This window comes from Crotalus tigris, unplaced genomic scaffold (assembly GCF_016545835.1).
Source record: "Crotalus tigris isolate CLP2741 ecotype Arizona unplaced genomic scaffold, ASM1654583v1 scf7180000020588.15403103151:6194809, whole genome shotgun sequence".
Taxonomy (NCBI): Eukaryota; Metazoa; Chordata; class Lepidosauria; order Squamata; family Viperidae; genus Crotalus; species Crotalus tigris.
Window position 1 is genome coordinate 5,282,476 of NW_024098092.1, and position 27,419 is coordinate 5,309,894.

The following is a 27,419-nucleotide window of genomic DNA, read 5'->3' on the forward strand; positions in this document are numbered from 1 at the left end:
CAGAACCGCCGGAGCAAAAGAACAACGAAATCAGCCCAGCGCAGAGAACCAGGTTCGAGTCTTGCTCCGAGATGCTGAAGGTGGGAGAAAGTCACCTGGGAAATATCTGCTCCTCCCCAGTGTGCTTTTTCGGAGAAGACAGATGTCTCCTGGAGGCACGCCCTGGATAAGCACAAGGCGGGCACACCATTCATAACACAAACGCAACAAAATTCATCCCGGCGCAGATGCTCTAAGACACCAAGGTCTGTCATGGAGGCAACGATGCAGAAGGTGGAATTAAATGATAAAGATCTCGGATTATAGGTTGGTGGCACATTTGATTAGAAACCAAGGTCAGCCTTTGTTCTCTAGGCCGCCCTGACCCACCCGTGTGTTACATATATTTGGAATAGAGCTGGAAGGGACCTCGGAGGTCTTCTAGTCCAACCCCCTGCCCAAGCAGGAGACCCTAGGCCATTCTGGACAAATGGGTCTCTTCTTAAAAATCTCCAGGGATGGAGCACCCACACTGTAGCTGGGAAAAGAACACATACTCTAAGCAGGGGGTTGGACTAGATGACCTCCAAGGTCCCTGAGAACTCTGTCATTCTGTCATTCTGCATTCTAGTCCATCCAACCATCCTGGGTCTCCCTAGCAGATCTTTGCCCCTGGCTAGTAAGCCCCGTTTCCTCGGAATCAAACCTAACGCTGGTGTAAATTGTTGTCCTGGTTTCAATTGTGCAGAGAAGACAATTTGTGAGCTGCCTCCAACTTGCAAGCATATTTCTCCTGCCACCGGCTGAATTCTGAGGAAGGGAGGCTACGCTTGACTGGGTGGGCATCCAAAGCTCTGTAATATAATGGAATTAATATTTACTCTGGAAGCTAAGCAAAGCGCTGAAAATAAACTTGGCTGCAGGCAAAGAGACTTTTTGCGTCTTTATGTATTTATTACGATTTCAAAAGATGCAAATTTATATAAGGGGGAATAACCGTGCCGCATGCACCGGGGCCCACCGGCCTAAAGTCATTACCCAGCATTCGGATTTATTTATTTTTTATTTTTTTAAATCCTAAAGAAAGACATTAATCGGGACAATTCACAGAAGCTCCAAAATGAGTTAATGGGAAAGCAAGCCAGCCTTCTCGTTTAATGTTTTCTGCCCCAAAGGTAGAAGCAGTTGTGAGAAGGAACAAAGACACTCAAGTCGGCACTAAAGGAATTGGGGTTTCTCCGGCATGCAACTTTTGCAAAAATAATAAAAAATTACAGGAAATCTTTCACTTACGGCCACACATTTCTGTTGCTAAATGAGACAGCTATATAGGGAGTTGCCAAGCGTCTGAATTTCGATCATCTGACCTTGGGGACGCTGCCAGGGTCCTAATTTTGAAAAATGTTCATAAGTCACTTTTTTCCAGTGGCGTTGTAACTTTGAACAGTCACTGAATGAACTGATGTAAATCGAGGACTGCCTGTGCTGTATAAATCACCGATAAATCATTGGCTTTGCTGGTCAGAAGTTTGCAAAAGGGGATCACATGACGAAATGGCAGAGGCTTTCCTGCTCGAGCAGGAGGTTGGACTAGATGACCTCTGAGTTCTAGGATTCTATGTTCTATGATGGGAAAAGAGAGGGAGGATACCTGCCCCATCCATAACCCAAGCACAAGGCTACCGCAACCGCTGTGTGGATTGTGCATCACGGGAGGAAATAAGCACCAGTTGTAACTGTTCAAAAAGAATAATAATGGCATTTGCGTGCTTGGAATATATATATATTTTTTTAAACAGTGGGGGGACGCCAAGAGGCCTTTTACACAAGTGTGCCTAGGAGGCTGGCAGGGAGCTTTGCCTTGAACGTCTGATTTTGTGGGTTTGTGTGTCAAGGGTTGTCTCAGAAACCTCTCCTTCAAAAAGACAATGAAAAACACCACAGAATCCTTGCCACCTTCTCCAAAGCGCTATAAATTAGCACTTTCAGGAAAAAAAAAAAAGAGAGAAAGAATTTCTTTCTTTTTTTAAAAAAAAAAAATCTGATCCCGGGTTACGGGAAGACATACCAATTTTCCTAATCAGTTAGCAATTTCACAGCAGGGCGAAAACTTGCAAAAACAGTAATTAGTTGCTCAGCTGTAGAGAGATCAGGTACAGATCTGGGAAAGAGGATGCTCTGTTTATTTGGAAACAGAGATACGTGCGGCTTATAACCGAGGGAGGGGTCTAGAAACCCAGTTTTAAACCCCCTCCCTCCCACAGGGGTTTTTGGTAGATCTCCCCTCTGGCCCAAATAGACCAGGACATCATAAAAGGTCGAGAACGGCCACTGTACAGATAGTCCTCGCCCTATGACCACAAACGAACCCAAAATGTCCGTTGCTAAGCGAGACAGTTGCTGAGACAGTGAGGACAATCAGTCAGCGGAAGGGAAGTTGCCTCCAGAAGTTGTGGGTGCTCCATCGATGGAGGTTTTCAACGAAGAGACTGGACAGCCATTTTTCTGGAATGGTCTAGAGTCTCCTGCTTGAGCAGGAGGCTGGACTAGAAGACCTCCAGGGTCCCTTCCAGCTCTGCTATTCTGTATGAAAGTGCCTCCTGCTTGAGCAGGGGGCTGGACTAGAAAACCTCCAAGGTCCCTTCCCATTTTGTTATTCTGTTATTTTTCTAGCACACAGTGAATTTCCCGAACTGGTCCATTATGGTGCCTTTTCTAAGCATCTTTCTGTTTTACAAGCGCTGTGGCTGTCGTAACAAGTGGGACCTTGTTACAACAACCACAACACAGCCCTGACAGCAAAGAACACACCCACACATACAGAGCCGAAGACAGCAAAGAACACACTCACACACAGAGTGACAAAATACCCCCAGGGGAGGAGAAACCATTATAGGCCAAATCAGGTTTACAGATTCTGTAAAACGGTGCCGAATATCGAGATACTCGTCCAGTTCCGAGACGGCGGGTTGCAATCCGCGGCGAGGAAAAAAAAGCCCCCCAAGCAGGGAAGGCCGCAAAGGGGCCGGTGGAAGCCGACCTACATCCGAGATTGCAAGGGCTCCAAGAAGGTCAGCAGAAGTTAAGTGTTCAATTTCCTCAGGCCATTATCTGGGCGAAATTACAGCCACATTGGCCCACCCAACGCTTTCTTGCGCAGCAGCTTCCAATTGAGCTGTGCGCTCCTTCAAAAACGGGGTCGATGTGTGACAGACGACACTTATTTTAGGAGAAAGTCCTCCGGGGAACAACAAGATGGACTGTGTGGCTTCAAGCTTCTTCAAAACTCACCCAAAACCTAAGTGGGCTGCCTCCACGGCGTGCGCCAAGCGATTGTCTTTCCCTACCAGCTGGGAAGATGGCAAGAACTTGGCCTACAAAGGCTGAAGATGAGCTGAAGAGGGCTAGAAGGGACCCTGGAGGCCTTCTAGTCCAACCCCCTGAGACCATCTCAGTCAAACGGTTGTCCTTTTTGTGCCCGATCCAGGAAATGAGAGGAGAGAGAACTCAGATCTTGCTTCAGCCTTGAAGACACAAGAGAGTTGTGTCTGAATGAAATGCTATCGGGATAACTTTGAAGAAGGCCTAAGGGATATTTCAAGTGGTTCTGCAGGAAGTTGAATCACAGAACTAAAGGGCCGCCTTTTAGTCTCTGGGTCCAACTCTTCCTTCCTCCACGGTGGAAATCCCAACGAGGATGGCTGTCCAATCTTGGCCTGAACCCAATGACCACCTCAAGGGTTTCTCCATCTTGGCAACTTTAAGATGGGTGGACTTCAACTCCCAGAATTCCCCAGCCAGCCATGCTAGGGGTTTTTTTCCCTGCCCACTTCCTTCCCTACAGCAGAGAGATTGCAGAGGACGGGATTATAAGAGAGCAATGGCTGGCCCAAAGTCATGTTACAACATTTAGTGATCATTTGAAGTTACAACGACACGGAAAAAAAATGACTCAGCTGTGGCGAGAAAGGTTGTAAAACGGGGCAAAATTCACTCAATAACTGTCTTGCTTAGCAACAAAAATTTGGGGCTCCCCTGTGGTCATCTATCCTCCTACCTTATTATTTATTCTATTATCCAGCCCACTAAGAATATAAAGGGGTGCTTTGTCAAACACTTTGTTGAAATCAAGATATATTATGTCTAGAGAGCATTTCCACAGTCGACTAAAAAAAAAAATGTTAGTGAGTAAAAATAATGAAATGTTATCCTGGCAAGAATTCCAAATCCATGGTGTCTTCTGAAAAGACAGTACTGGTTTCGTAGTACTAACTGATCGATTTATAATCCGTTCTAGAATGTTTTCAGAGAACAGTATCTCTGGATCCTCTTTTTCCCCTCTTAATTTCCTGCAGGTATTCTTCCTTCCCTTTCCCCCGCCCCCGTTTGTCTTCCTCCCATCATCTGCATTTCAATAATTCACCAAAACTTCTCGAAGATATCAAAAAAGTTCAGCCAGAATCAAGTTTCCTTTGGCATCCGAGGATTTGAATCAGATTTACACTCCTCCAGAATAAAGAGATATTCCCTAACCGTATTTCCATCAATTTGTATTTTTGAAGCCAGCTCTTCCCCCCCCCCCCAGTCTCTGCAGCCATTATTCTACATTACGGCACAAAGTCTGAGCTTTCAGGCTATGGGGTAGAAATGGAAGAATAATAAGTGTGATGCTCTCGTATTAACAGGAGAAATCTAGCTTGGGAAGTTTAAAAAAAAAACAACTCCACGATCGAAAAACTGATTAGAGTAATTAAAATCAGCTTTGCTGCTCTGGGTTTGCCTAGGAAATCAACTAGAGAATTGAGAATTGAGAAGTCAGATGGGGTGGCTTCTTGTCCCCAACCTCAAGGAGATGCTGACACCCAGAAGGAAAAAAAATTGTGTTGCAGAAAATCAACGTGGCTATTGAGGGTGTCAGTTCATCCATGGTTGAGATTCATAAGCTTCTTGGGTTCATCCATGGTTGAGACTCATAACCACGAAGCTCCCAACAGGGTGAAAGGGCCATATTGGAAGGTATTGAGGTGCCACTAGAAAGAACACGTGGCCAACATCTGTCTGATGTCAGCCCTTTGAGATAGGCCAGGTGAGTTAGCAGACACTGTAAAAACTCTTCAGAATGTTTCTTCATTAAGGTACAGAATTCAAATCCCCAAAGCCTGCTGCTTCGACAGACTTTAATTCTGCTGACCCTCATAGCCACGGAATCAAAGTGGGATTATTTTGGGCTTCTTTCTCACGCCTCTCCTCTTCAGAGGCCTGATGTCTTTTATTTTTCATTAAGAGCTGCTGCCCGTTCCTACCAAGGTTATCTCAGCGTTCTTTCTCTGCCCCTTAAGAAAGGATTGATTAATTGATTATGTGCCATCAAGACGAGTCAGCTCCTAGCAACCACACAGATAGATCTGCTCCACGGTGATCTGTCCTCAACCTGGTCCTTCAGATCTTCCCAAGGTGCACTCGTGGTGATTGTATTCAAGTTTATTCATCTCTCTTCTCTGTCTTTATATCTTTCCAAGTATTTGAGATTTCTCCAGGGAATTAACGTCTTTGCATAACCAAAGTTTATGCGATAAACTGAACCTTGATCTGTCTGAAATGGTCTAGGGTTTGCTGCTTGAGCAGGGGCTGGACTAGAAGACCTCAAAGGTCTCTTCCAGCTCTATTCTGATTGATTGATTGTTCCAAGTGGTTTGGCCTTATTAAGGCTTTATAAAGCGGTACCAATACTTCACGTCATCTCGATTCTACGCCTCTGTTTATGCAACCCAGGATTGTGTTAGCTGCTTGGGCTGCTGCCGCACAGGCCTGGCTCGTGTTTAAGGGATCGTCCACTGGGACTCCATGGTCCCTCTCACGGCTTCTGTGGAAAAGATCCTAAAAGGATTTATAGGAGCAATCCTCCATGGCTTCTTCTGCCATGTAGGAAATATTCTTTAACCCCTTTGTCTTCAAAACATCTCCTTGAGTGGGGGATGCACGGCCTGCGTTCCCCATGTGCCATTTGTCAAAACAACAGCTGTAGCCATCTATATTACTAATGTCCAGTTGGGCAGAAAAAAATGTATTTTTTTTAAAAAGGTTTGCATGCCAGGAACATTTAGGAAGATATACTGAAGTTAAACCTTTATGGCGCTTGCGGTCAGGAGGGGAAAGTATTAAGCCACGTGCCTCTTTTCTTCCCGGCGCATTAAAGCCTCCCAAATTGATCCACTGTCTGGCCACATTGTTAGAGGCCGTTATCTGAAGCAAACACAGTCCTTGGAAGAATAACAAGGGCAGCACCGGATCGGCCCCCGCTCACTCCAGCTTGCGGGAAAACAAAGACAGGGATAACAGGCGATGAGGATTTCCAGGTAGTTCTTAGTCCAGAAACGGTTCTGGGGTGGTGAAACAGGAAAAATAAATAAATAAAGTTTTAAAACTTCAAATCTCTCTGCCAAAAAAAAGGGGGGGGGCAGCGCAACCCTGAGCTGCATCAACAGAGGAGGAGCATCGTGTGAAGTGTTAATACCGCTTTACACCACCTTGGTAAGACCACTCTTGGGATACAGGCGGTCCAACTGCATAGGGTTTCCTGTCTGAGCAGGGGCTTGGACTAGATGATCTCCAAGACCCCTCCCAACTCTATGATGATGATGATGCTATTGTCAAAGCAAGAACATCCGATCTTAGCCATGACAGCTATTCTGTTATTCTCCTCCTCTGTTAGCTTTCCTAATACCCTTTTCCAATTCAATTGATTTCAAGTTACACATCACCAGCTTTGGGACCCAAAGCAATCTGGCAGTAATATGATCAGTGAAAGAGCAACGAAAATTATTAGGGCTCTGGAGGCTAAGATATATGAAGAACGGTAGCAGGAATTGGGTATGTCTAGTGCAGAGAAAGGAAGGACTCGGGGTGACAGGATAGCAGTCTTCCGATATTTGAGGGGCTGCCCCAAAGAAGAGGAGGGGGTCCACCTATTCTCCAAAGCACCAGAAGGCAGGACGAGAGGCAACGGATGGAAACTCATCAAGGAGAGAAGCAACCTGGAACGAAGGAGAAACTTCCTAACAGTGAGGACAATTAATCGGTGGAACAGAAGTGGTGGCTGCTCCATCACTGGAGGTTTTCAAGAAGAGACTGGACAGCCGTTGGTCCAGAATGGTGTAGGGTCTCCTGTTTGAGCAGGGGGCTGGACTAGAAGACCTCTGAGGTCCCTTCCAACTCTATTGTTCTATGTTCTATGCAGTGGGACTTTCCAGAGTGGACTCTGCGGGTTCCCATAATGGTGCCCGGGTGTTGGTCTCCGTCCAGCCTGCCTTCCTGTCTCTTTGCTCCCTCTCTCTGCTTGTTTACGTGGGTGCCAGGAGAGGAAGGACGCCGTATGGGGTCTTGTGGAAGAGAGCCAGACAGATGGTGTCAGATGGCATTAGTCTGCCCTTCCCTGAGCCTGAAGGAAACCAGTAAAAGCTTCATCCAGGTTTCCTGCTTTCCTGCCCCCCTTCTCCTGTTTTCAGGGCATGCTGACAAGGTCAGGCCTTCAAAATAGCCCACACCAGGTTGTTTGAACATCCCTTTTCCATCCCGGGGGGTCAGCTGCCTCTGATCTGACCAGTGCTTGGCCTGCAGCTTTTCTTAGGACATGTCTACATACCATTACATACTTCCTACAGAAGGAGGAGGAGGAGGAGGAGGAGGAGGAGGAGGAGGAGGAGGAGAGAGGCTGTGGGGTCCTCCATGCTCTCTGAGCTGGGTAGTTTTCTTGCAGACATTTTGTGACCCAAGTAGGCAACGCCATCAGTTCTAGGGGGCTTTGTGGACAGGAGGAGCAGCAGCAGGAGGAGGAGGAATAGCAGTAGCAATAATATTCTCCTGTTTTGAGATATTAAGAAGGCAGAAAAGGGTTTGTCAGATTCACAGAAGAATAACACAGAGTTGGGATTTTCCTTTCTTTCTTTTTTTTTTTTTAATTAAAAAAAAGTAGTTTGGCCCCAAACTCTCCCTGCATCAAAGAAGGGGGCTAAGAACCTGTAGCTCCCAATTTAGCTGCAAATGAGCGCATTAAATCCAGCTCTCCAGACGCTTGTCCTGGAAAAGAAGGTATTGAGACTAAGCAAAAGGACAAAAACAGCAGGAGGAGAAAGGGATGGGATAAGTCTTTAGTTTTATGAATGAGGGAGAGCCTTAAGGACCACTTCGGAGAGCTAATGAAAAAGAGAGAGAAAACCCACCAGGATGATGACCCCGTTTTGTCTGGATTTTGGCAAATAAAGACGACGGCAGAAGAACAGAGCTGGAAGGGACCTTGGAGGTCTTCTAGTCCAACCCCCTGCTCAGGCACCTAGGCCATTTCAGACAAATGGCTGTCTAATCTCTCCTTGAAGACCTCCAGTGATGGAGCATCCACAACCTCTGGAGGCAAGCCATTCCACTGGTTCATTGTCCTCACTGTCAGGAAATTCCTCCTTAATTCCAGGTGGCTTCACTCCTTGATAAGTCTATTTACCTATCAATGTATCTTGAAAATTTCTATCTATCTAAGGACCGGGCTATTATGACACCAGTAGGACGTGGAAGGATGGATTTTCAGCCAGCATTTGCTGGACAGCAGCCTTTTAATTCAGTGACACTGAGGTCCATTTGGGTCTGTTGAAAGAAGTAGCCTCTGAACATACACAGCATGGGCCAGAATAGCACCTGAAAAGAATTAGCCAGGCATGGATAATTAATATGCATACCTGCTAGACCACTTCATCTGGATATAAACGCAAACCAGACAGGTAGGAAACACAAGGAGATGGAAAAAAAAGAGAGAGAGAGACTCACAAAGTCAAGGTCACACTGGTTGCAAAGACGGACAGCTGGTGCTGGGTTTTAATTTGGAAACGCCGAAGTGGGGGGGTCTGTCTCTTTGGGGAGGGGTCTTGCTGGGCTCCACAATAGGGGGTGCCTTCCCTAAGCGCCCTCCCTCCCAAATGTATTCCCCTGCTCTCTTTAATGAAAATAATTTCAGCTTTGCAAATCCATCACCCTAGCCTTCCTTACCATTACAATTCCTAATTAATCTCCACCGCGATTAATAATTCAATGTTTGTTTATCGCCCCACTGGATGCAAACGGGGGAGGCCCTGTTGGTCTGGCTTGGGAAGTGAGGGGGGTCCCCCGATGGAAGGGAGAGGACAGGATTAGGCCATAAGGAACACGCAAACACACACACACACACACACACACACACACGCTTGCGATCTGTCAGCCCTTCAAAGTAGACCAGAGTAGAAAAACACGGTCAAACAGGCTGATATAAGTAGTCCTCAAATTAGGATCACAACTTGAGCCCAATATTTCTGTGGGTTTTTGACCCGCTTTACGACTTCTGTTGCCAATGTCATTAAGTGGATCGCCGCCGTTGTTAAGGTAGTAACACGGTTGTTAAGTGAATCCGGCTTCCGCATGGGCTTTGCATGTCGGATGGTTGCAAAAGGGGGAATCACGTGACCCCGGGACAGTGCAACCGTCGTAAGTACAACCGTCAGTTGCCAAGGGTCCGTATTTTGATCACGTGACCCTGCGGGATGTTGCGGCGGTCGTAAGTGTGAAAAACAATCATAAGTCACTTTTTAAAGTGCCGTTTGAACTCCAAATGGTGACTAACGGAACAGTTGCAAGTCAAGGATTATCTGTATAACGTTGGAAAGGAAAGAAGCCGTAATTTTAATGTGACAATAATGTCCTAAAATTGTACTTAGTAGTGATAGAATGTTTACCTTTCCTCTCTTCTTTATTCCCCGCAGCGAGGGGGTTTCTTGAAGTTTCTTTTCTCCCAGGACCCCTTTCTCCACTTTTAAAAATTACCGAGGACCCCCAAAAGCTTTCGTTCGTATGGGTTTATATTGATCAATATTTACCGTATTAAAATTTAAAATTGATGCGTTTGCCGCTGTCGCTACTTCTCACAATTGTTTGATGGGATTTTAATATTGTATTATTCTTCAACCCAGGCTGGCAAATAATTTTGATTTCGCAGACTCCTGAGGAATTGGGGGACCCCGGGAGTTCCAGGGGCAGACTTTAAGAAATGCCATCTCTACATTATTTAGATCAAAGAATGCAAAGAATGCATTCTCCTATCGTATAAATATTGTTCTATTGAAATAATAATGATAAAAAAAAAAGCCTGGCTCCCCCCTAAACCACCCCTCCCCAATTATTAACAACCCTAAAAGATGCAAAGGTTACATCAGCACTGATGGGAAACTTTGCAGCAAAAAAAATGAAGTGTTAATGGGTTTGCAGCAAGCGTATTAGGCCTGGGAAAATAAAGGGGAGAGAACTGCACCTTTACATCATTAAAGGACACAAAATGTGGGGTTTTTTCTCCAGGAAACGGTTCAGTGGCAACTGCTATGCGGAAAACTTTTTCTCTGAGACAGATAGGTACTGGTAGGTAGGTGGAAAGAGAGAGAGAGAGAGAGAACGAGAGAGGGAGAAAGGGAGAAAGATTGATAAAGCAAATGAGAGAGAAAGATTAGATAGAAAAGAAAGAGAGAGAGAATAGAGAGATATAAATGATAGATAAATAGGGATAGAGATAGGCAGGCAGGCAGGCACAGACTGAGGTAGAGATACAGACAAACGAAGAGATAGAGAAATAGAAAGATAGAGAGATTAAATAGAGATGGATAGATGGATGGATGGATAGATAGATAGAGAGAGACAGACAGACAGACAGACAGAGGCAGAGATAGAGAGAGATAAATGGAGACATAGAGAAATAGACAGATAGACAGACAGAAAAACTGATTGATGGACATAGATGGAGAGAAATAAATGATGGTTAGACAGATGATAGACAGACAGAGACAGAGAGACTCTGACAGAGATGGAGAGAGAGACAGAGAGAACAAAAGACAGATACAGACGACAGATGGAGGTAGAGAGATGGAGAGATAGAGAAACATACACCGAGAGAGACAGACAGATAGACAGTCAGTAATAACCTAAATTATGGACAACGTTATCAGTATTTTTAGCATCCCAAAGTTTGCTAGTGCTTTCCTAAGAAAAGATAATGGAGTTGTACCATTTATACGGCCTGAAACATTTGTTAGGTGTGAAATGAAAGCAACTTATTTATTTGAGATGCACTAGAAAGTTAAAAACACCTGCCTGGACCCCCCCTCCTTCTTCACACATCTGCCTTATTCTTGTCCCCTTAATAACTTCCTTAAAATGCCGCTGAGAAATTGGGGACCCAGATAAGCCACCCAGGCTGGATGCTTACAAAGGAGAAAAGAAACCCATTTAATATTGAATCTGTGACTTTAAAGAAAGATTTGCTGGAGAAACTCTTTAAATTTACGAGACCCAAATTAGCAATAAAATGTATAGAGCGCTCTGTGTTGGAAAATTATTTACAAATGGGTGCGAGTAATTATCCCTTCGTTTGACAGCTTTAAAAAGATCCTTAAAAAAGAAGGAGGGCGGTGCAGCTAGTCCTCAACATATGACCACAATTAAGTGAAACATTTGTTAAGTGAAATTTGCCCCATTTTGTTAAGTTAGTCATATTGTTGTTAAGTGAGCTATCCGAGGTCACCAACTTTTTAATCATCTTTTTCTGGACATATTTGAAAAGGGCTCTAAGTATCTTCACTCACACACACACACACACACACACACACACACACACACACCATGCTTAAACCTAACAGGCATTAAAAGGAATTAAAAATTGCAAGGAGAGATAAAAAAGCAAAATAAATTAAAGCCTCTTCCTGACATATTATGCAAAGCAAACACTTTTGAGGGAGGCTTAATTTTTTTTTCCTTTCCTTCCCAGCAGATGCTTCCTCTCCGCTGCCTGATCCTTCAGTGACAGGCAGAACACAAAAATGTTTAGAAGCAAACACAGTGCCGGTGCTGGGTTCTTAAGGGTTGCATGGTTGCAAAATTGTTACTGCAGCAAAATGCATCCCCCAAAGCAGATGGGGAGGGTGGGGGGGGAGAAAACTAGGCAAAAAACCCCCCAAACCCTCGTATTTTGCTGTTTATTGTTGCAGAAACAGTGACATTTTGTAATGCAATTCCTCCGGGTTTTATTCTGCCCTAGAAGCAATAAATCAATTTTGTTGATTTTGTATATACAGGCAGTCCTCGACTTACGACACAAAATTTCTGTGGCTAAGCAAGATAGTTGTCCAGTCAGTTTGGTCTCTATTGCTTTTGCATGGAGCCAGGCAGGCAATGCCTGGCAGGCAGTCCTCATACTTATGACCCCAAGGGAGCCCAACATTTTTGTGGCTAAGCAAGTAAGTTTTGCCCCCATTTTAATCTATCAAATTTCACTCCTTCAAACCCCCACCCCGAGATTCATTGACTCAGCTCTGGGTCTCCTGCTCGAACAGGGGGCTGGACTGGATGACCTCCAAGGTCCCTTCCAACTCTCTTATTCTAGGATCCCACAGCAATTAATCAGTGGAATGGCTTTGCCTCCAGAGATTGTAGGCGCTGCATTACTTGAGGTGTTCAAGAAGAGACTGGACACTCAGAAGGGTCTCCTGCTGGAGCAGGGGGTTGGACTAGATGACCTCCAAGGTCCATTCCAACTCTGTTCTTCTTTAACAGAGCTCTTGCTGGGCTTTCTGTCAGCCCTAAACTTGCTTTCTTTTTCTGCATCTGGTTTTTAAAAAGGGAGAATTCCCTGCCCCGTCTCTTGTTTTCTTTTGAGCTCGCTTGGAACTGGCTCACAATCCATTTGCACAAAAAGTCAACTTTTTCTCTCCTCAGTGGATTTACTGTCTCTCCTACAAACTGTCAAGTAGCTCCATCTGTTTTTCTGGCCATAAACAAAGAGAGCCATCTCTCAGAGACTAAAGCCTGGTTTTTACGATTTTTACAATTCAGAACCACGGATCCTGCTTCCTGCGCAAGGCAACCAGTTCCTCTGAGAAGATATGGATATTTTGAGACGAGATAGACTCTCTTGGAACATGGATGCTCCCCTTACTGGCTCCGAAAAGGGTGTTAAATCCCTGCTTTTCTAAGAAGAGAAAGTAAAAGGGAGCAAAACCGTTTAGATCCACGACTCTTAAACTGGAGACCCAGTTTCAAGTTGCCCTCGACTTACGACCACAAGGAGCTCAACATTTCCATCGCTAAGTGAGACAGTTATGACTTACACGCCATCCTCGGGCTTACGACCGTCACAATGTCCCGAGGTCGCACGATCTGCCGTTTGTGACTTTCCCAGCCAGCTTCCATCAAGCAAAGTCAACGGGGGGGGAGGGGGGGAACAGGATTTGCTAAACAACCAGGTGTGATTCTTTTAACAACGGTGGCAAGAAAAGTCGTAAAGTGGGGCAAAACTCACTTAACCAATGTCTCACTTTACAACAAAAATATTGGGCGCAGTTTTGAGGACTAGCTGCAGTTGGTGTTTGTGCTACAGCTGAATTTTCTGACCCGCCAGTAATTGACAAATTATTTTAACAAATTCTTATTTCTTAAATGAATAAGGTTTTCTTCCTCCCCCCCCCGAAGCTGCTCCTTGCTTTTTTCTTAAAGAAAAGATGGATATTTCTTATGTATCCCCCCTACCCTGAATAACAAGAGGAATCCTCTGCCACCCAAATACATAATTCCTGGATATTTATAGAATTTTTACGGGCCTGGGGAAGAAAAAAAAAAAAAGCAGACCCATTAACTAAACCAACCAGCTGTAAATTCAGCCCAGGAAGAAATCAGGTTGTCTTTCGAGCATTCGGCTTTACCTCTATTTATTAGTTGATTTTTTTTTAATTATGGCAAATTGATTATGATCACATCACCTAGGGAATGCTTCCTAATTAGAAGTTCAAGGGTGGGGGGGGGATGATGGATTGGGAGGGGTCTTGAATGACTTTTTTCAGCGCGTAACTGTGAATGGTCACTAAACAGTCGTAAATTGAGGATTACCTGTATTCCGTTCCAATCTGGATTCTCTGTTTTCGTGGAAATCTGTTGGATTTCTCCAAATAAGGATTAGATATTTGTGGAAAGGTACGAAGTCTAAAACTGATCCTTTTGGTCAATGAACTTCAGTCGTTTTACGATGAGAAAGTAATATTTTTTTATGGAAGTTTTTTTTTTCCGTAAGCTATTTTCGTACTGCGGTGCTTTAGCAGCGGCGTGTGTATTTCTCTGTGGGGTTTATAATAAATGCGGGGTTGACAGTAAAGCTGAGAAATTCTGCGTGCACTGATTTACACACACACAAACAAATACACATACATTTTTTTTATTTCTCAATAAGAAACTAAATTAATCAAGTAAAAAGAGCAAACGGGGAAATCTTTTACTGAGGTTTCCCCAAACCGCCAAATAGGTTACCCAGATCTAATCCACATATCAAAGGATAAGGTCTGTACACACACACACGCCCCTCAATTGTCACCCTAAAATCAGCCTGTGGACGCTTCCACGCCCAGGACAAGCTCCCCCTATAAAACAGTCTCTCTGTACCCCATTTCCCTGTAGCTGCCCCTAAAGGCGAACTCCTTGCTTTTAGGAATAAATATTTCTTCTTTCCTCACAGCTGTCTGGATCTCATTTTTATTTATTCTTGTGCAACCCCGGCTCACACTGGAGCCCCAAATTATTCTTCTGACAGCACATTCAAAAATACACTGTACAAAGAAACCAGAATGCAACTTGCCATCGCTAATAACATCCAGTCTGCCATTTTCTTAGAAAAATTAGCGGGTGGATTGCTAAGTACTCTTAACTTCCCAGGTCCCGAACCCAGATTAACAAAAGTTTCCAATGCTGTTTATTATTATTTACACAATGTTACTGAATATATAGCAAATAGCAAAGACTCCAAGGAAGTCTCAGGTTTGACTTAACGGATTCATTTTATTTAGTTGCTATTATTTGCATATATCCTCTACTCAAGACTTGAAATATTAACGCCAAGCTCAAGAATGGCAGCCATTCTAGTTCCTTAACCAGCCAAGGATTTTCCACCTTCGCTTGGTTTGACACACATTATCAAAACAACACATCCCTTAAAACAAAAAACACCTGCAGACATATATCAAGGGATGTTTTGCGCTTCCTTTTTTTTTAATGTGCCTTTCCTTCTCTTGTTTTTTAATGTCAAAACTGAATCAATGCAGCAGAAAACAAAAAGAGAGACGAAATCAATCAAAACCAAGAGATGGCGTCTTCTGTTAAGGAGGAACCTTATGCAGCAAAAATAAAATAAAATAAAATTTTACTACACACACGCACCCCGCAGGCTGGATTCGTTTTGTTTTTAAGCACTCTTGGTATTCCTCAGACGTAACTCTATTACTTCAATCCCAAATCACCAAAAATATTAGTTTGTTTGTGACTTTCCCGGCCTGCCTCTTAGGACATATAATTTGCAATGACAATAGGAGGGGGGTAAAAAAAAGACCCTCAATCACTGTTGCACAACACGTGAGAAAAAAATCCACCAAAAGCAGAACTGAGAAAACAGAGCAAAGAGATCTACTGATAGACATCGAAGAAGACCAATTTCCATATGTTGGTTCTTGTTAGCCTTGCAGACGACACAAACAATTAAATAAAACAAGAAGATCTCTCAGTCCCACATGGATATAAATGTCTTTCCTTCCCACCAGGAAACAAAGCCACATCAGAAAAAGGCAGTCGGAAAAACCAAGGAAAGTCACATAGAGGAGAACCTTCTCGTCAAAAGATCAGAGGTAACCTGGAGAAGATAGTCAGAAGAACCAAGGAGAAGACCTTCCCTGGGCCACAGGATCAGAGCTATCCTGGCCAGGCTTCGAAGACAAGCATGAGAGGTTCTGGAGATGTTTTCAGCAAAGCCACTTACCTCCACGCCTTGAACCTTCAGCTTCATGTGGTCTTCCCTGGTGGTCTTGCCGTCTTTCCGTTTTTTCCAGCAATATCCATCTTTGCGGTATTTCACCTTCTTCCTGTTGTAGAGGATCATAGAACCATTTTGGGGCCTGCAAGACAAAGAGGGGGACAAGATGATTAGGGGAGCTGTAATGTAGGATAACAGAAGGGACCTTTGGAGGTCTTCTAATCCAACCCCTTGCTCAAGGCAGGAGACCTTCTACCATTCCAGACAAATGGCTGTCCAATCTCTTCTTGAAGGCCTCCAATGATGGATCACCCACAACTTCTGGAGGAAAGCCGTTCCATCCATCCATCCATCCTGTATCTTCTCCATCTATCTCAGAATAACAGAGTTGGAAGGGACCTTGGAGGTCTTCTAGTCCAACCCCTACTCAAGCAGGTCCCTAGGCCTAGACCATTTTAGACAAATGGTTGTCTAGTTTCTTCTTAGCTCCAAAGACTATCACCCCAGCCATTGACCCCAAATGAGAAGAGAAATACGTTGTGGAGTTGACCCACCAGTCTGCAGGAGATCAGAGATACTTCCCTTGGTTGAAAAGGGTTGATAGGACAATGGACATTGCAAAGGTTTTAGCTCCTGGTTTTGGTGGCCCATTCTGCAAAAACTCACCCACAAGCCATGTGCCAAATGGATGAAGGACACCGCTGGAGATTTGGTGGAGGGCCGGACTGAAAGGTATAAATTGGTTGCCCGGTTCCATACAGACATGGCTTTGCTCAGAGACTTCAGACAACCTGCTTTTTCCAAGGCTTCTGAGAGCCAGCAAAGTAAAAGACCTCCTTGTGGATCACAAGAGCCACAACTGCACAGCATTTCCAATTAACACAAGATCAGCCCATGTGGCTGAGGAATTCTGGGAGTTGAAGTCCACAAGTCTTAAAATAGCCAAATCTGGAGATCTCTGGTTTCTAGTAAACTGACCTAACACAGTTCCTGCATTGAACACCCCAAACCAAGACCCCTTCTCCACATATTCCTTTCACCCAATTGAGGAAGAACTAACGCATTTTCACTTGCCAAAATTTTAGCTTCCCCATCCAATCCAGAAAAACTCTCAATTTTTCATCCCCTTTTCCTAAATGTGGCTCAACATGTTTTCCTCTCGAAAATGCACTTTTTGGCACCATGGGACAAGGGAAGGTCCGGCTCAGCCATTTGTCCAATAAGCAGCTGTCACTATTCATTTGATACAGGCTGATATTTGCCCCCTCCAGCCCCTGATGGCTTTTTCCTTACTGGGAAATTGATATAAAAGAAAACGTCACAATATTTGTGTGATATTTCACAAGAGAACAAAGGAGACGGGAGCGGGGTGCCTTTTCCCGGTCTCCCCTAAATTCAGCTCCGAAGCGCTGATACTTCATCCTCCATGAAGATGGTTAGAAAAAAATTTATAGAAGTACATTAGTCACAGTAATTTGGCTGTGGAGAACCAGGAACCGAAAGAAATACAACAACATTAGCAGCCGTTGCAGCCATAAACAACTTGTGAAGGAAAAGCTGGAGTTGGCAGCTTTCGAACCCGTAAATCTTTGCAAGATGTGGGAAGAGAAACAAGGAAGATTTGGGGGAGGAAAGCCAAGTTCCCCCCCCTCCCATTTTCTCTTTTTTCCCCCCCATTCTTGAATTCCAATTTTGCTAAAAGAAGACAGCCGCGGCCCAAATATTAAATTGCAAATTTCTACAGCCCCTCGGTGCACAATTTTGCATTTTCAGTTTATAATGAAGACTCTTTTGCAAATGAGGCTGTTTTCCACAGAGGAAATGTGGTGGGGTTTTTTTTTTCCTTAGTGGGTTCAAAACGTGGCCCTCGTGTCTGAAATGTGGATTTGGGGTCCTTTGATATTTGGGGTTAAGAGGTTTTTTTGTTGTTGTTGTTTGGCCAAATATTAATGTGGTTTTTTGTCCCCACAGGAAAAGTATATCAGGTATGGACTTCAACTCTCAGAATTCCCAGCTGGCATATGAGGGGTTTGACCCCCAGAATTCCCAGCTGGCATGTGAGGGGTTTGACCCCCAGAATTCCCAGCTGGCATGTGAGGGGTTTGACCCCCAGAATTCCCAGCTGGCATGTGAGGGGTTTGACCCCCAGAATTCCCAGCTAGCATAGGTGAAGTTTGACTCCCAGAATCCCTCAGTCGACACGTGAGGGCTTCCCACATGGCAGCTTCGTTGAGGAGGACAAGGAGGGGTGGGGCTTCAAATTACACTGCAGCAATTGGTGGACTTGCCTGCAGGAGGGAAAACCTCCACCAATCGCTATCCGGACATGGGGGTGGAGCTTTGACCAATCGCCCTGGCTCCTCAGACCCTTGCATTGACAGCTCTACTCCGGCCATTTTATTATTTTTATTGAATTTGTATAGCTGCCCATCTCACCAGAACAAGCCATTTCCTTCCTTCCTTCCTTCCTTCCTTCCTTCCTTCCTTCCTTCCTTCCTTTCTTCCTTCCTCTCTCCCTAGCTCCTTTCCTTTCCTTTTTTCTTGAATTTATATAGCTTTCTTTCTTTCTTTCTTTCTTTTCTTTCTTTCTTTTCTTTCCTTCCTTCCTTCCTTCCTTCCTTCCTCTCTCCCTAGCTCCTTTCCTTTTTTCTTGAATTTATATAGCTTGCTTGCTTTCCTTCCTTCCTTCCTTCCTTCCTTCCTTCCTTCCTTCCTTCCTTCCTTCCGGTGGAACTGCTTGCCACCAGAAGTTGTGGGTGCTCCATCACTGGATGCTTTTAAGGAGAAACTAGACAGCCACTTGTCTGGGATGGCATAGGGTCTCCTGCTTGAGCAGGGGGTTGGATTAGATGACCTCCAAGGTACCTTCCAACTCTGTTATTCTGTTATCTCCCAAATCGAGCCCCTGAATCTGTCCAAACCATTCCCAAATAAAACTGGCCAGGTTCAGTTCTCCCCAGCCTCAGAAGTCTCTCCCTGACCCCAGTGCGTAGGGCTCCCTGATTTATCCCTTATCAAATAATGGCGCATCCCCCGTTCAGACAGCGCTGCCTCTTTTAAGGATAACATTATCCACATCATAATGTTGAATTCCTTCTCTTTTTATGGCTCGGTGGCATTTGAAAATGTCTCTCCGGCTGCATCATTTGAGGCCTGGGGGAAAGAGAGAAAGAACTATTTCCTAGCGGATGCAGTTTCCCACGTGCTGGGATGGCATGAAATTTAAGATGCCTATCGCCCATCTTCAATTTATCACCCTGGCTGTCAGCTGCATTGCCTATCGCAAGGCAGTGCACTCATTGGGAAAGGCCTGTCGGGGATCTGGCGGGGGTCGTGTGAATCAGCTGCGACCCACAGTTAGTGAGAAGGAGATGGTAGGTTTCGAATCCGCTTCCGAAGTTGCAGCTTCTGTGGATTAGTTTCTTGTCCTGCCAAGAACGAGGGTTTCAAGAAGAGACTGGGAAGCCATTTGTCTGGAATGGCAGAGGGTCTCCCGGTTGAGCAGGGGGCTGGGCTAGATGACCTCAAAGATCCCTTCCAACCCTATGATTTTATGTTCTACTGCAGAGGTCTCCAAACGTGGCAACTTTAATTCTCATGAACTTCAACTCCCAGAATTCCTCAGCCATTTGTCTGGAATGGTAGCGGGTCTCATGCTTGAGCAGGGGGTTGGACTAGATGACCTCGGGAGATCCTGCAAAAACGGTCGTAAGTCATTTATTTTCAGTGCCATTGTAACTCTGAATGGTCACTAAATGAACGAAGTCAAGGATTACCTGGAAAATAACTTGATTTTTTTTTTTTTTGGCTGCAAAAACATTTTATTTGGGGCTGAATTCCCTGTTTTCATGTCTTCTTCAAACGGCTCATCCTCCTTGCCAAACTGAAAGACCCGTTAAATCTAATCCCTGAGCAAACACATCCATAAATAACAGGCGGGAGTTGAAAGGCAATGTTCCCTGGCTATTTTTTTCAACTTCTCTTTGAGTTTCCTGGGTCAAAAGACAATCCATCAGAGGGCAGAAAGCACACACTTAATGGAAAAGGTTCAGAAGCCACGTCTGTTGTTGTCAGCTGGTGTTGTAACCCTGTAGTTGCTATGGAGGGAGGGCTTACTCTGCGGAGGAGTGAATGAGGAAGAGATTGCTCTGACCTAGAGAAGCGGAGATCTCTTAAAATAGCCCTGGTCTCACTGAAATCCATTCTGACTCAGTTCCCACATGCAGGCTGTCCTCCACAATTTGTTTAGTGACCGTTCAAAGTTACAACGACATTGAAAAAAAGGACTGTGAAGGAGGCCGTGGGACAATTATACTTCCAGACTTGCAAGGTGGGAAAGACCTGCACAGCCAAGGGACGGGTTAGATAAGAGTCAGCTGAGCCCGCAGCTGGATAATGGGAGGAGAGAGAGACCTTTTCAGGCTGTAAAAGAGACGGTGGGAGATTTGTACTTTCAAATTGCAAGGATATTGTGAGAATAGATGGGAAGGACCTAGGGAGACGGGGAAAAGAGACACAGCGAAGGGAAGGATCAGATAAGAGACAGCCGAGCCCAGAGCTGCATAATGGGTGGAGAAATTGCCTCAGAAGGGACCCTCCCAAGTTTCTCAGGCTGTAGAAAGAGACCGCGGGAGACCTGTACTTTCAGACGTGCAAGATTTGCTTAACACAGTTTTACAATAAAGCAGAACTAACTCAATTGTCTGGTCTACCTCGCAAGGCTGACCCTGTCAAGCAGCTCCTGAACGCTCCTGTTGACAGGCAGCCTTAATGCTCCCACCTTGAATTTCTTTTTTTTTTTTTTTAAAAAAAAAAAAGACCATTGTTCCTTTGTTGAAATTCACCTCTTTCTCCCAAGTAGCGGGTGCGCCGTTGGTCACTCAGCCCAGAACAAGCCTCTGCCGTAAATTACGAGGCCCCGAGACTCTGATATTCATCTAATCGCATTACTGCAATATTAATAAGCCTGCTTAGTGTGGCCAGTTTTCTTCCAAATTGTCACATAAAAATTTTGGTAAATATCAGGCGTATAATTTAATCGGGAACTCAGGCTAGGCAGTAAATATTGAGATAGTAATAGAAACTCCCAGGTTTTCTAGAGCTGAGGATTAAGGTCAAGCAAATTCCATCTGTGAGGAGGCTAGGTTTTTAAAATCAATTCTCCCCCCCCCCCCGCCCTTTCCCAGCCTATCTTTTATCGTTCCGCCCTTTTAATTCTTTGGATTGCCTGCAGAAAAGAAAGGGATCTGGGAATGACTTAGTCCTGCTCAAAATTGACTCGGGAAAAGAGGAACATCCAAGGTCAGTGGGCCTTGATGATTGCTTCCCCCTTCAGAACACAGGAGAACACAGTTAGAAGGGACCTTGGAGGTCTTCTAGTCCAACCCCCTGCTCACGCAGCAGGCCTGACACCATTTCAGACTAGTGGTTGTCCAATCTGTTCTTCAAAACCTCCAGTGAGGTTTTTCTGGAGGTGAGGTATTCCATCCATCCCTCTATCCATCCTTCCCTTCATCCCTACCTCCATCCATCCCTCCATCCCTCCATCCATCTGTCTCTCTGTCTGTTATATATCTTATGTCTCTCAGAATCATAGAATCCTAGGGCTGGATGGGACCTTGGAGGTCTTCTAGTCCAGCCCCCTGCTCAAGCAGGAAACCCTATACCATGTCCAGTCTCTTCTTAAAAACCTCCAGTGTTGGAGCACCCACAACTACTGGAGGCAAGGAGTCCCACTGGTTAATTGTCCTCAGTGTCAGGAAGTTTCTCCTTAATTCTCGGCTGCTTGATTAGTTTCCACCTGTCGCTTCTTGTCCTGCAAGAACAAGGTTTACACGAAGAGACTGGACCGCCATTTGTCCGGAATGGTATAGGATCTCCTGCTTGAGCAGAGGGTTAGACTAGAAGACCTCCAAGGTCCCTTCCAACTCTGATACTGTTATACCGTTAAGCCATAGAGAAGTTACAGTAGAAGTGGGAGGCAATGCTTAGGATTCTGCCAGTCACTCCTTTTTCACATCCCTGCCATCTTGCCAGCTGTTGGAAACTGTCTCTTCCGTAGGTGTCAGGGATGTTTTTAAGATGTTCTCCTGGCCGCTGAGCTGATATGCAAAACGCTTTCCGGCTCCTAAGCAAACTTAGGAGCTTCAGCATAAATCTGACCAGAAGCTGAAAATCATAATTCTTACAGGAGCTGCTCCACGGCTGCACCTCTCCTGAGCAGAGGCATCTGTTACAAGCCGGGATGGCAACTCAGCTGCCGAGCTGCCATCCTGGGGAGTGATGTGAATTATGCAATTTGTTGGGAGGGTGGGTGGAAAGGGACAGGATGGGTCGCTGGAGAAAGAGGAGGAAGAGAAGGAGAAGAAGAGGAAGGAGGAGAACTGTGGGATCCTCTGTGCTCTCTGAGCTTGGCTGTTGTTTTCTTGCAGACGTTTCATTACCCAACTGGGGAACGTTATCAGTGCTAGAAGGCAGGTAGGGTTTGAAAATAGAGGAGATAGAGAAGGAGAAGGGGAAGGAGAAGAGGAAGGAGGAAAAGGAGGAGGAGGTGGAGAAGAAAGAGAAGGAGAACAAGAAGGAGAAGGAGACGAATAGGACTATGGGGTCCTTAGTGCTCTCTGAGCTTGGCTGTTTTCTTGCAGACATTTCATGACCCAACTAGGGAACATCATCAGTGCTAGAAGGGAGTGGGGTTTGAACTCTGTGAAGCTGGCACGGGCCAAGTCTCAAAGTTCAGGATTTCGCTCGTTCTCAAAATTTCGAGCAGGTTAAACAGGCAGCCAGTTTCAACCGACAGCTAAGCCTCTTCTCTCCTTGGATGGTTTAAATAGCTAAAAAATCTGATTTTTTTTCCCACCCTCGGAACAAGAAGAGAGCTGAGAAGACTGTTATCCATCTCTTTAATTGTACCAGGCAAACATGGGTTTGATTTGCTGAGGCTGCCAGCTGACTGAATGATTGCATCACCTTTTTTTTTTTTTTTTGCAATTGACGGGCGACTTGATTAAATTTAATTAAACATGCAGATTACCAAAACTTCGACGTTCCTTCTTTTTTTTTGAAGGGGAAAAAAAAAAATAACCCGAAAGAGGTTTAATATGATTTAGAACTGAATCCAACTTCAGATATTGTTTTTTTTCCCGTTCCTGATTAAAGTAGCACAAACTCGTTACAGCTTCAAAAAAAAAAAAAAAGTACTTAAATGTGCACTATTATTCTTATTATTATTATTTGGTCAAAAAGGCCCAGAAATTATCTTGCCAGTTTTCTCTCCTAGCTCTCCTAGTAAATTTCTAAGCAATTAATTTACATATTAAAACAGGCTAAGATTTGTGGCTCTGGTTAATTATTTATTTATTGGCTGAATGACAGATTTGATTTATAGGGCTGCCGAATCCCTCTCTCCTTCCCCCCCCCTCCTCCTCCTCCTATCTTTTGGGAAGTTGAGGCAACATTTCTCAACCATGACCAGTTTAAGAGGTGTGGACCTCAACTCCCAGAGTCCCCCGGCCAGCCGTGCCAATCAAGCCATCTCTGGCCCTCCTGCCAGACCCCCAGCATCCCGAGGCTCGCAACTTGTGGCTGCACAACTCAACAGCCATCCATCACTTCTGGGGGCCTGGTGTTGATTTTGCAGGATAAGCCCTTGCTTTTTCGCCTTGAGATAAGGCCTGCGTTTGGGCGGCTGGGGGAAAGGGAGGGGGGGGGCGCTCAGCAAAATATCTTAGTTTATGTCAGGTTTCTTCTCGCAAAGCTACAAACAAAAGGCCCACAACCCCCCCCCCAGCTACAGCACCCAAAAACACAAATCCACAGATTTGACGGCTGAGCTGTAGCCTCTGTGCCACTTTGTCTTCCACGCCTGTTGAGTTATGGGCTTTCTTCTTTTTCTTCCTCTTAAAGGCATCGGGCACTTTGTAAGCCCAGGGACGGCTTGGGGCAGCCGAAAGGGCTACAGAGAGCGGTTGCAGGAATTGGGGGTGTCTAGTTTAATGAAAAGAAGGACCAGGGGGGACATGATAGCAGTCTTCCAGTATTTGAGAGGCTGCCTATTCTCCAAAGCACCAGAGAGCAGGACAAGAATAACTGAATAATAGAACTGGAAGGGACCTTGGTGGTCTTCTAGTCCAGCCCCCTGCTCAAGTAAGAGACCCTACACCAGAATAACAGAGTTGGAAGGGATCTGGGAGGTCTTCTAGTCCAACCCCTTGCTCAGGCAGGAAACCCTATACCATTTCAGACAAATGGTTGTCCAGTCTCTGTTTGAAGCCACCCACAGCTTCTGGTGGTAAGCTGTTCCACTGGTTAATTGTCCTCACTGTCAGGAAGTTTCTCCTTAATTCCAGGTCGCTTCTCTCCTTAATTAGTTTCCATCCATTGTTTCTTGTCTTGCCTTCAGATGCTTTGGAGAAGAGGTGGACCCCCGCCTCCTCTTTATGGCAGAAACTAAACTTGGTGGATGGAAACTCATCAAGGAGAGAAGCAACCTGGAACTAAGGAGAAACTTCCTAACAGTGAGAATTAATCAATGGAACGGCTTGCCTCCAGAGGGTGCTCCCTCACTGGAAGTTTATAAGAAGAGACTGGACAGCCACTAGTCTGAAATGGGACAGGGTCTCCTGCTTGAGCAGGGGGCTGGACTAGAAGACCTCCAAGGTCCCTTCCAACTCTGTCATTCTGTTATTCTGAATTATGCTGGCTTGCAGCTCATGGGATCTTGGGGTCTTCACCTCCCGTGATATCTCGGAGGCTGGTTGAGGAGGCTGGTCTGTTTTGCTCTGCCAAGCAGGATCCTGCATAAATCCCCCCCCCCCTTTGCGCCAGCTAAAATATAAATATGCCAAGTCCTTTCCTGAGTCACGGATATTAAAGGCCATTTGCATTTCAGATGTGAACCGCCAGGCAGATTTCCAGCATGTCTGCAGCGTTTTAGGAAGAAGAAAACAACGGGGGGGGGGGAGAGCCAGGTCTCTGAGGAAGACACTTAACATGTTTTTTTTTTCTCCAGTGAGGGCAAGGGCTTATTCTGTCACAGAGGCAGCAAAGACTTTGGCACTTTTCTTCCGCCGGAAAAGTTGCAATCCTCAGCACTAGAAGAGGCGTTTCAGCCAGGCTGATGTTGTTACCAAGAGGGCTCCCAACGGGAAGACATGGGAATAAGTAGCCGACCATCACTTAAATAGGAGCCAGCCTTGTGCTGCTATAGCCAAGAAGGCCTAATGCAATCCTAAATTGCATTAACAGAGGGAGAGAATCAAGAATAGAATAGAATAGAATAGAATAGAATAGAATAGAATAGAATAGAATAGAATAGAATAGCATAGAATAATGGAATGGAATGGAAATAAAGAATAGAATAAAATAGAATAGAATAGAATAGAATATTGCTGGAAGGGACCTTGGAGGTCTTCTAGTCCAGCCCCCTACTCGAGCAGGAGGACCATACCATCTCAGACAGGTGATTGTCGTCATTTTTCTTCATTCCATCTTTGCCACTCAATATGGTATTTCCCCCCCCCCTCGAAACCATTTTATGGGCCACTCCGCAGACGGAGCAATTTGAATCCTCCCTATAACGATTTAGGGTGGAAGCCGAGAATATTAAAATTGCCATTAAATAGGAGGCAGACGAAATGCTGAAAGTCGCCTGATGCATAATTTCGGCTTCTAATGACATGCCGTAGACCTAAATCTCGCCCCCACCCCCCACCCGGGCAGAGACAGTTAAATCAACTTTGTCCATTTAACTATAATTTTAAGGCAACTCGGAGGCATCGCTTTATGGCGGTGCAACCTTCGGCGACGTCTCCTGCCCCCATTTATTTTCGACTCCTATGGGGAATGCATTTTGATTTATTGAAAATTAGTCCTTACAGCCAGTGAATGTTTTAAACTGTTTTTGTATAAATCACTCACATCTCTGCCGAGTGCACCTAGGAGAGCGCCCGTTTTGATCTATATTTTCAAATATAGCTACAGGGTTTCCAAAGTTGCTCTTTGTGTTAACTGTCGCTTTGAGTTATTGATTGCCTTCTCCCAGGAAAAGTCATTATCTCGAGAGCCCTGACTTCCAATTTAAGGGGGATCAACCCTTCCAAAACAGAGAGAGAGAGAGAGAGAGAGAGAGAGAGAGAGAGAGAGGGGACGCCAAGCCCCTCTGATGTCTTATTGTGATGCAACTTAGATTTTGCACATCGCTAGAGCTGGGTTGCATCATGAACAAATGTAGGGCAGAGGGAGGTGATGAAGGGAAGGAGGAGAGAGAAAGGAAGAGGAGGGAACAAGGGAAGGAAGCAGAGAGGGAGAAGAAGGGAGAGAGAGAAGAGGGAAAGAGAAACCGAAAGAGGGAAGGAAGGAAGGAAGGAAGGAAGGAAGGAAGGAAGGAAGGAAGGACAGCCACCTATCTGAAATGGTATAGGATCTCCTGTTTGTGTAGGGGGTTGGACTAGAAGACCTCCAAGGTCCCTTCCAGCTCTATTCTGATTGACTGATTGATTGAAATGGTCTAAAGTCTCCTGCCTGAGCATGGGGTTGGACTAGAAGACCTCCAAGGTCCCTCCCCGCTCTCTTCTTCCTCATTTGAAAGAAGGTGGCCTGAGAAGAGGGATAGCCTTTGAGGGCTCAGTGAAGGCTGCTGAAACGGGGAAGGAAGAGCGTGTGCAAAGGCGGATCCTGTGCAGAAAACCTGGCTTTATTTATAATGTCCTTGAGTCCCGGGCTGACTTTCTCTTGAAAAATGGGCTTGCAGAAAGGCCCGGAAGCCCCGGAGTCTTGCAGACCAAGGCTGTACCCTTTGTACACAACATTGTTTTGCATGGGGAAGGCCTGGAGCATCTGGAAGAAAAATGACCCGCTCTGCTTCGCCCGCCTGCCCACGAATCCCTACGCTGACCTTGGCAGTAGAATCTACCTGGGGAAAAAAAAAAAAACTTTGGCACGGCGACTCAGACGGAGATCCAGCGCCAACGTAAGACCCTTTCAAGCAGGATCCTGCATTTTCCAGTTGCCCCTGTAGAAAGAATGCAGAATAACAGAGTTGGAAGGGACCTCGGGGGGTCATCTAGTCCAACCCCCTGCTCATCCCTTCCAATCCTATTTATATCTAACTTCTCCTCTGCTAAGGTAGCTTCCTTCATGCCCCTATGATTAACCAATTAACCATGTTCTTCTGAAATACGGGCAAAATCTGTCAGACGACGCCAAATTATGGAGGAGGAGGAGAGAGACCGAGAATGCCATATGTGACAAAACTGTGAAAAAATAAAATAAAATAACCAGGACCTTCTTCTCAGATATTTTTTTCCAAGATCAGCCAAGGAACTGCCATCATTCACAAGTTGTGTTCCCACCAAGGGAGCAGGCTGGCAGAGAACTTGAGATAACACTAAAAAAAACCCAAAATCTCAGTCAATATTTATAAACGGCCTCTTGAGATGTTTTGAGAAGCCCTTCAAACCGTTACAAGCTTTGATAGGCCTTGACACAAGTGCTGAAGGAGTCAGGATGTGCATCTTGAGGGCCTCCAAAAACATCTTTCCTTCTCCAGCTCCGAGGTCATCCGGAAAGAGTGCAGAGAAGAGCAAGAAAGATGATC

The 27,419-nt window shown here is 45.2% G+C and overlaps 1 protein-coding gene across 9 annotated transcripts in view; it reads right to left on the reverse strand.

The window, feature by feature from the left end:
* The window catches only part of CAMTA1 (calmodulin binding transcription activator 1), a 213,342-nt gene that overhangs the window by 101,369 nt on the left and 84,554 nt on the right, over window positions 1-27,419 (reverse strand). For all 9 annotated transcript variants that reach the window (XM_039367855.1, XM_039367852.1, XM_039367853.1 and 6 more), the window contains one exon: window positions 15,830-15,965. In XM_039367855.1, the coding sequence (XP_039223789.1) occupies window positions 15,830-15,965 (136 nt within the window). The remainder of the gene's footprint in view (window positions 1-15,829; window positions 15,966-27,419) is intronic.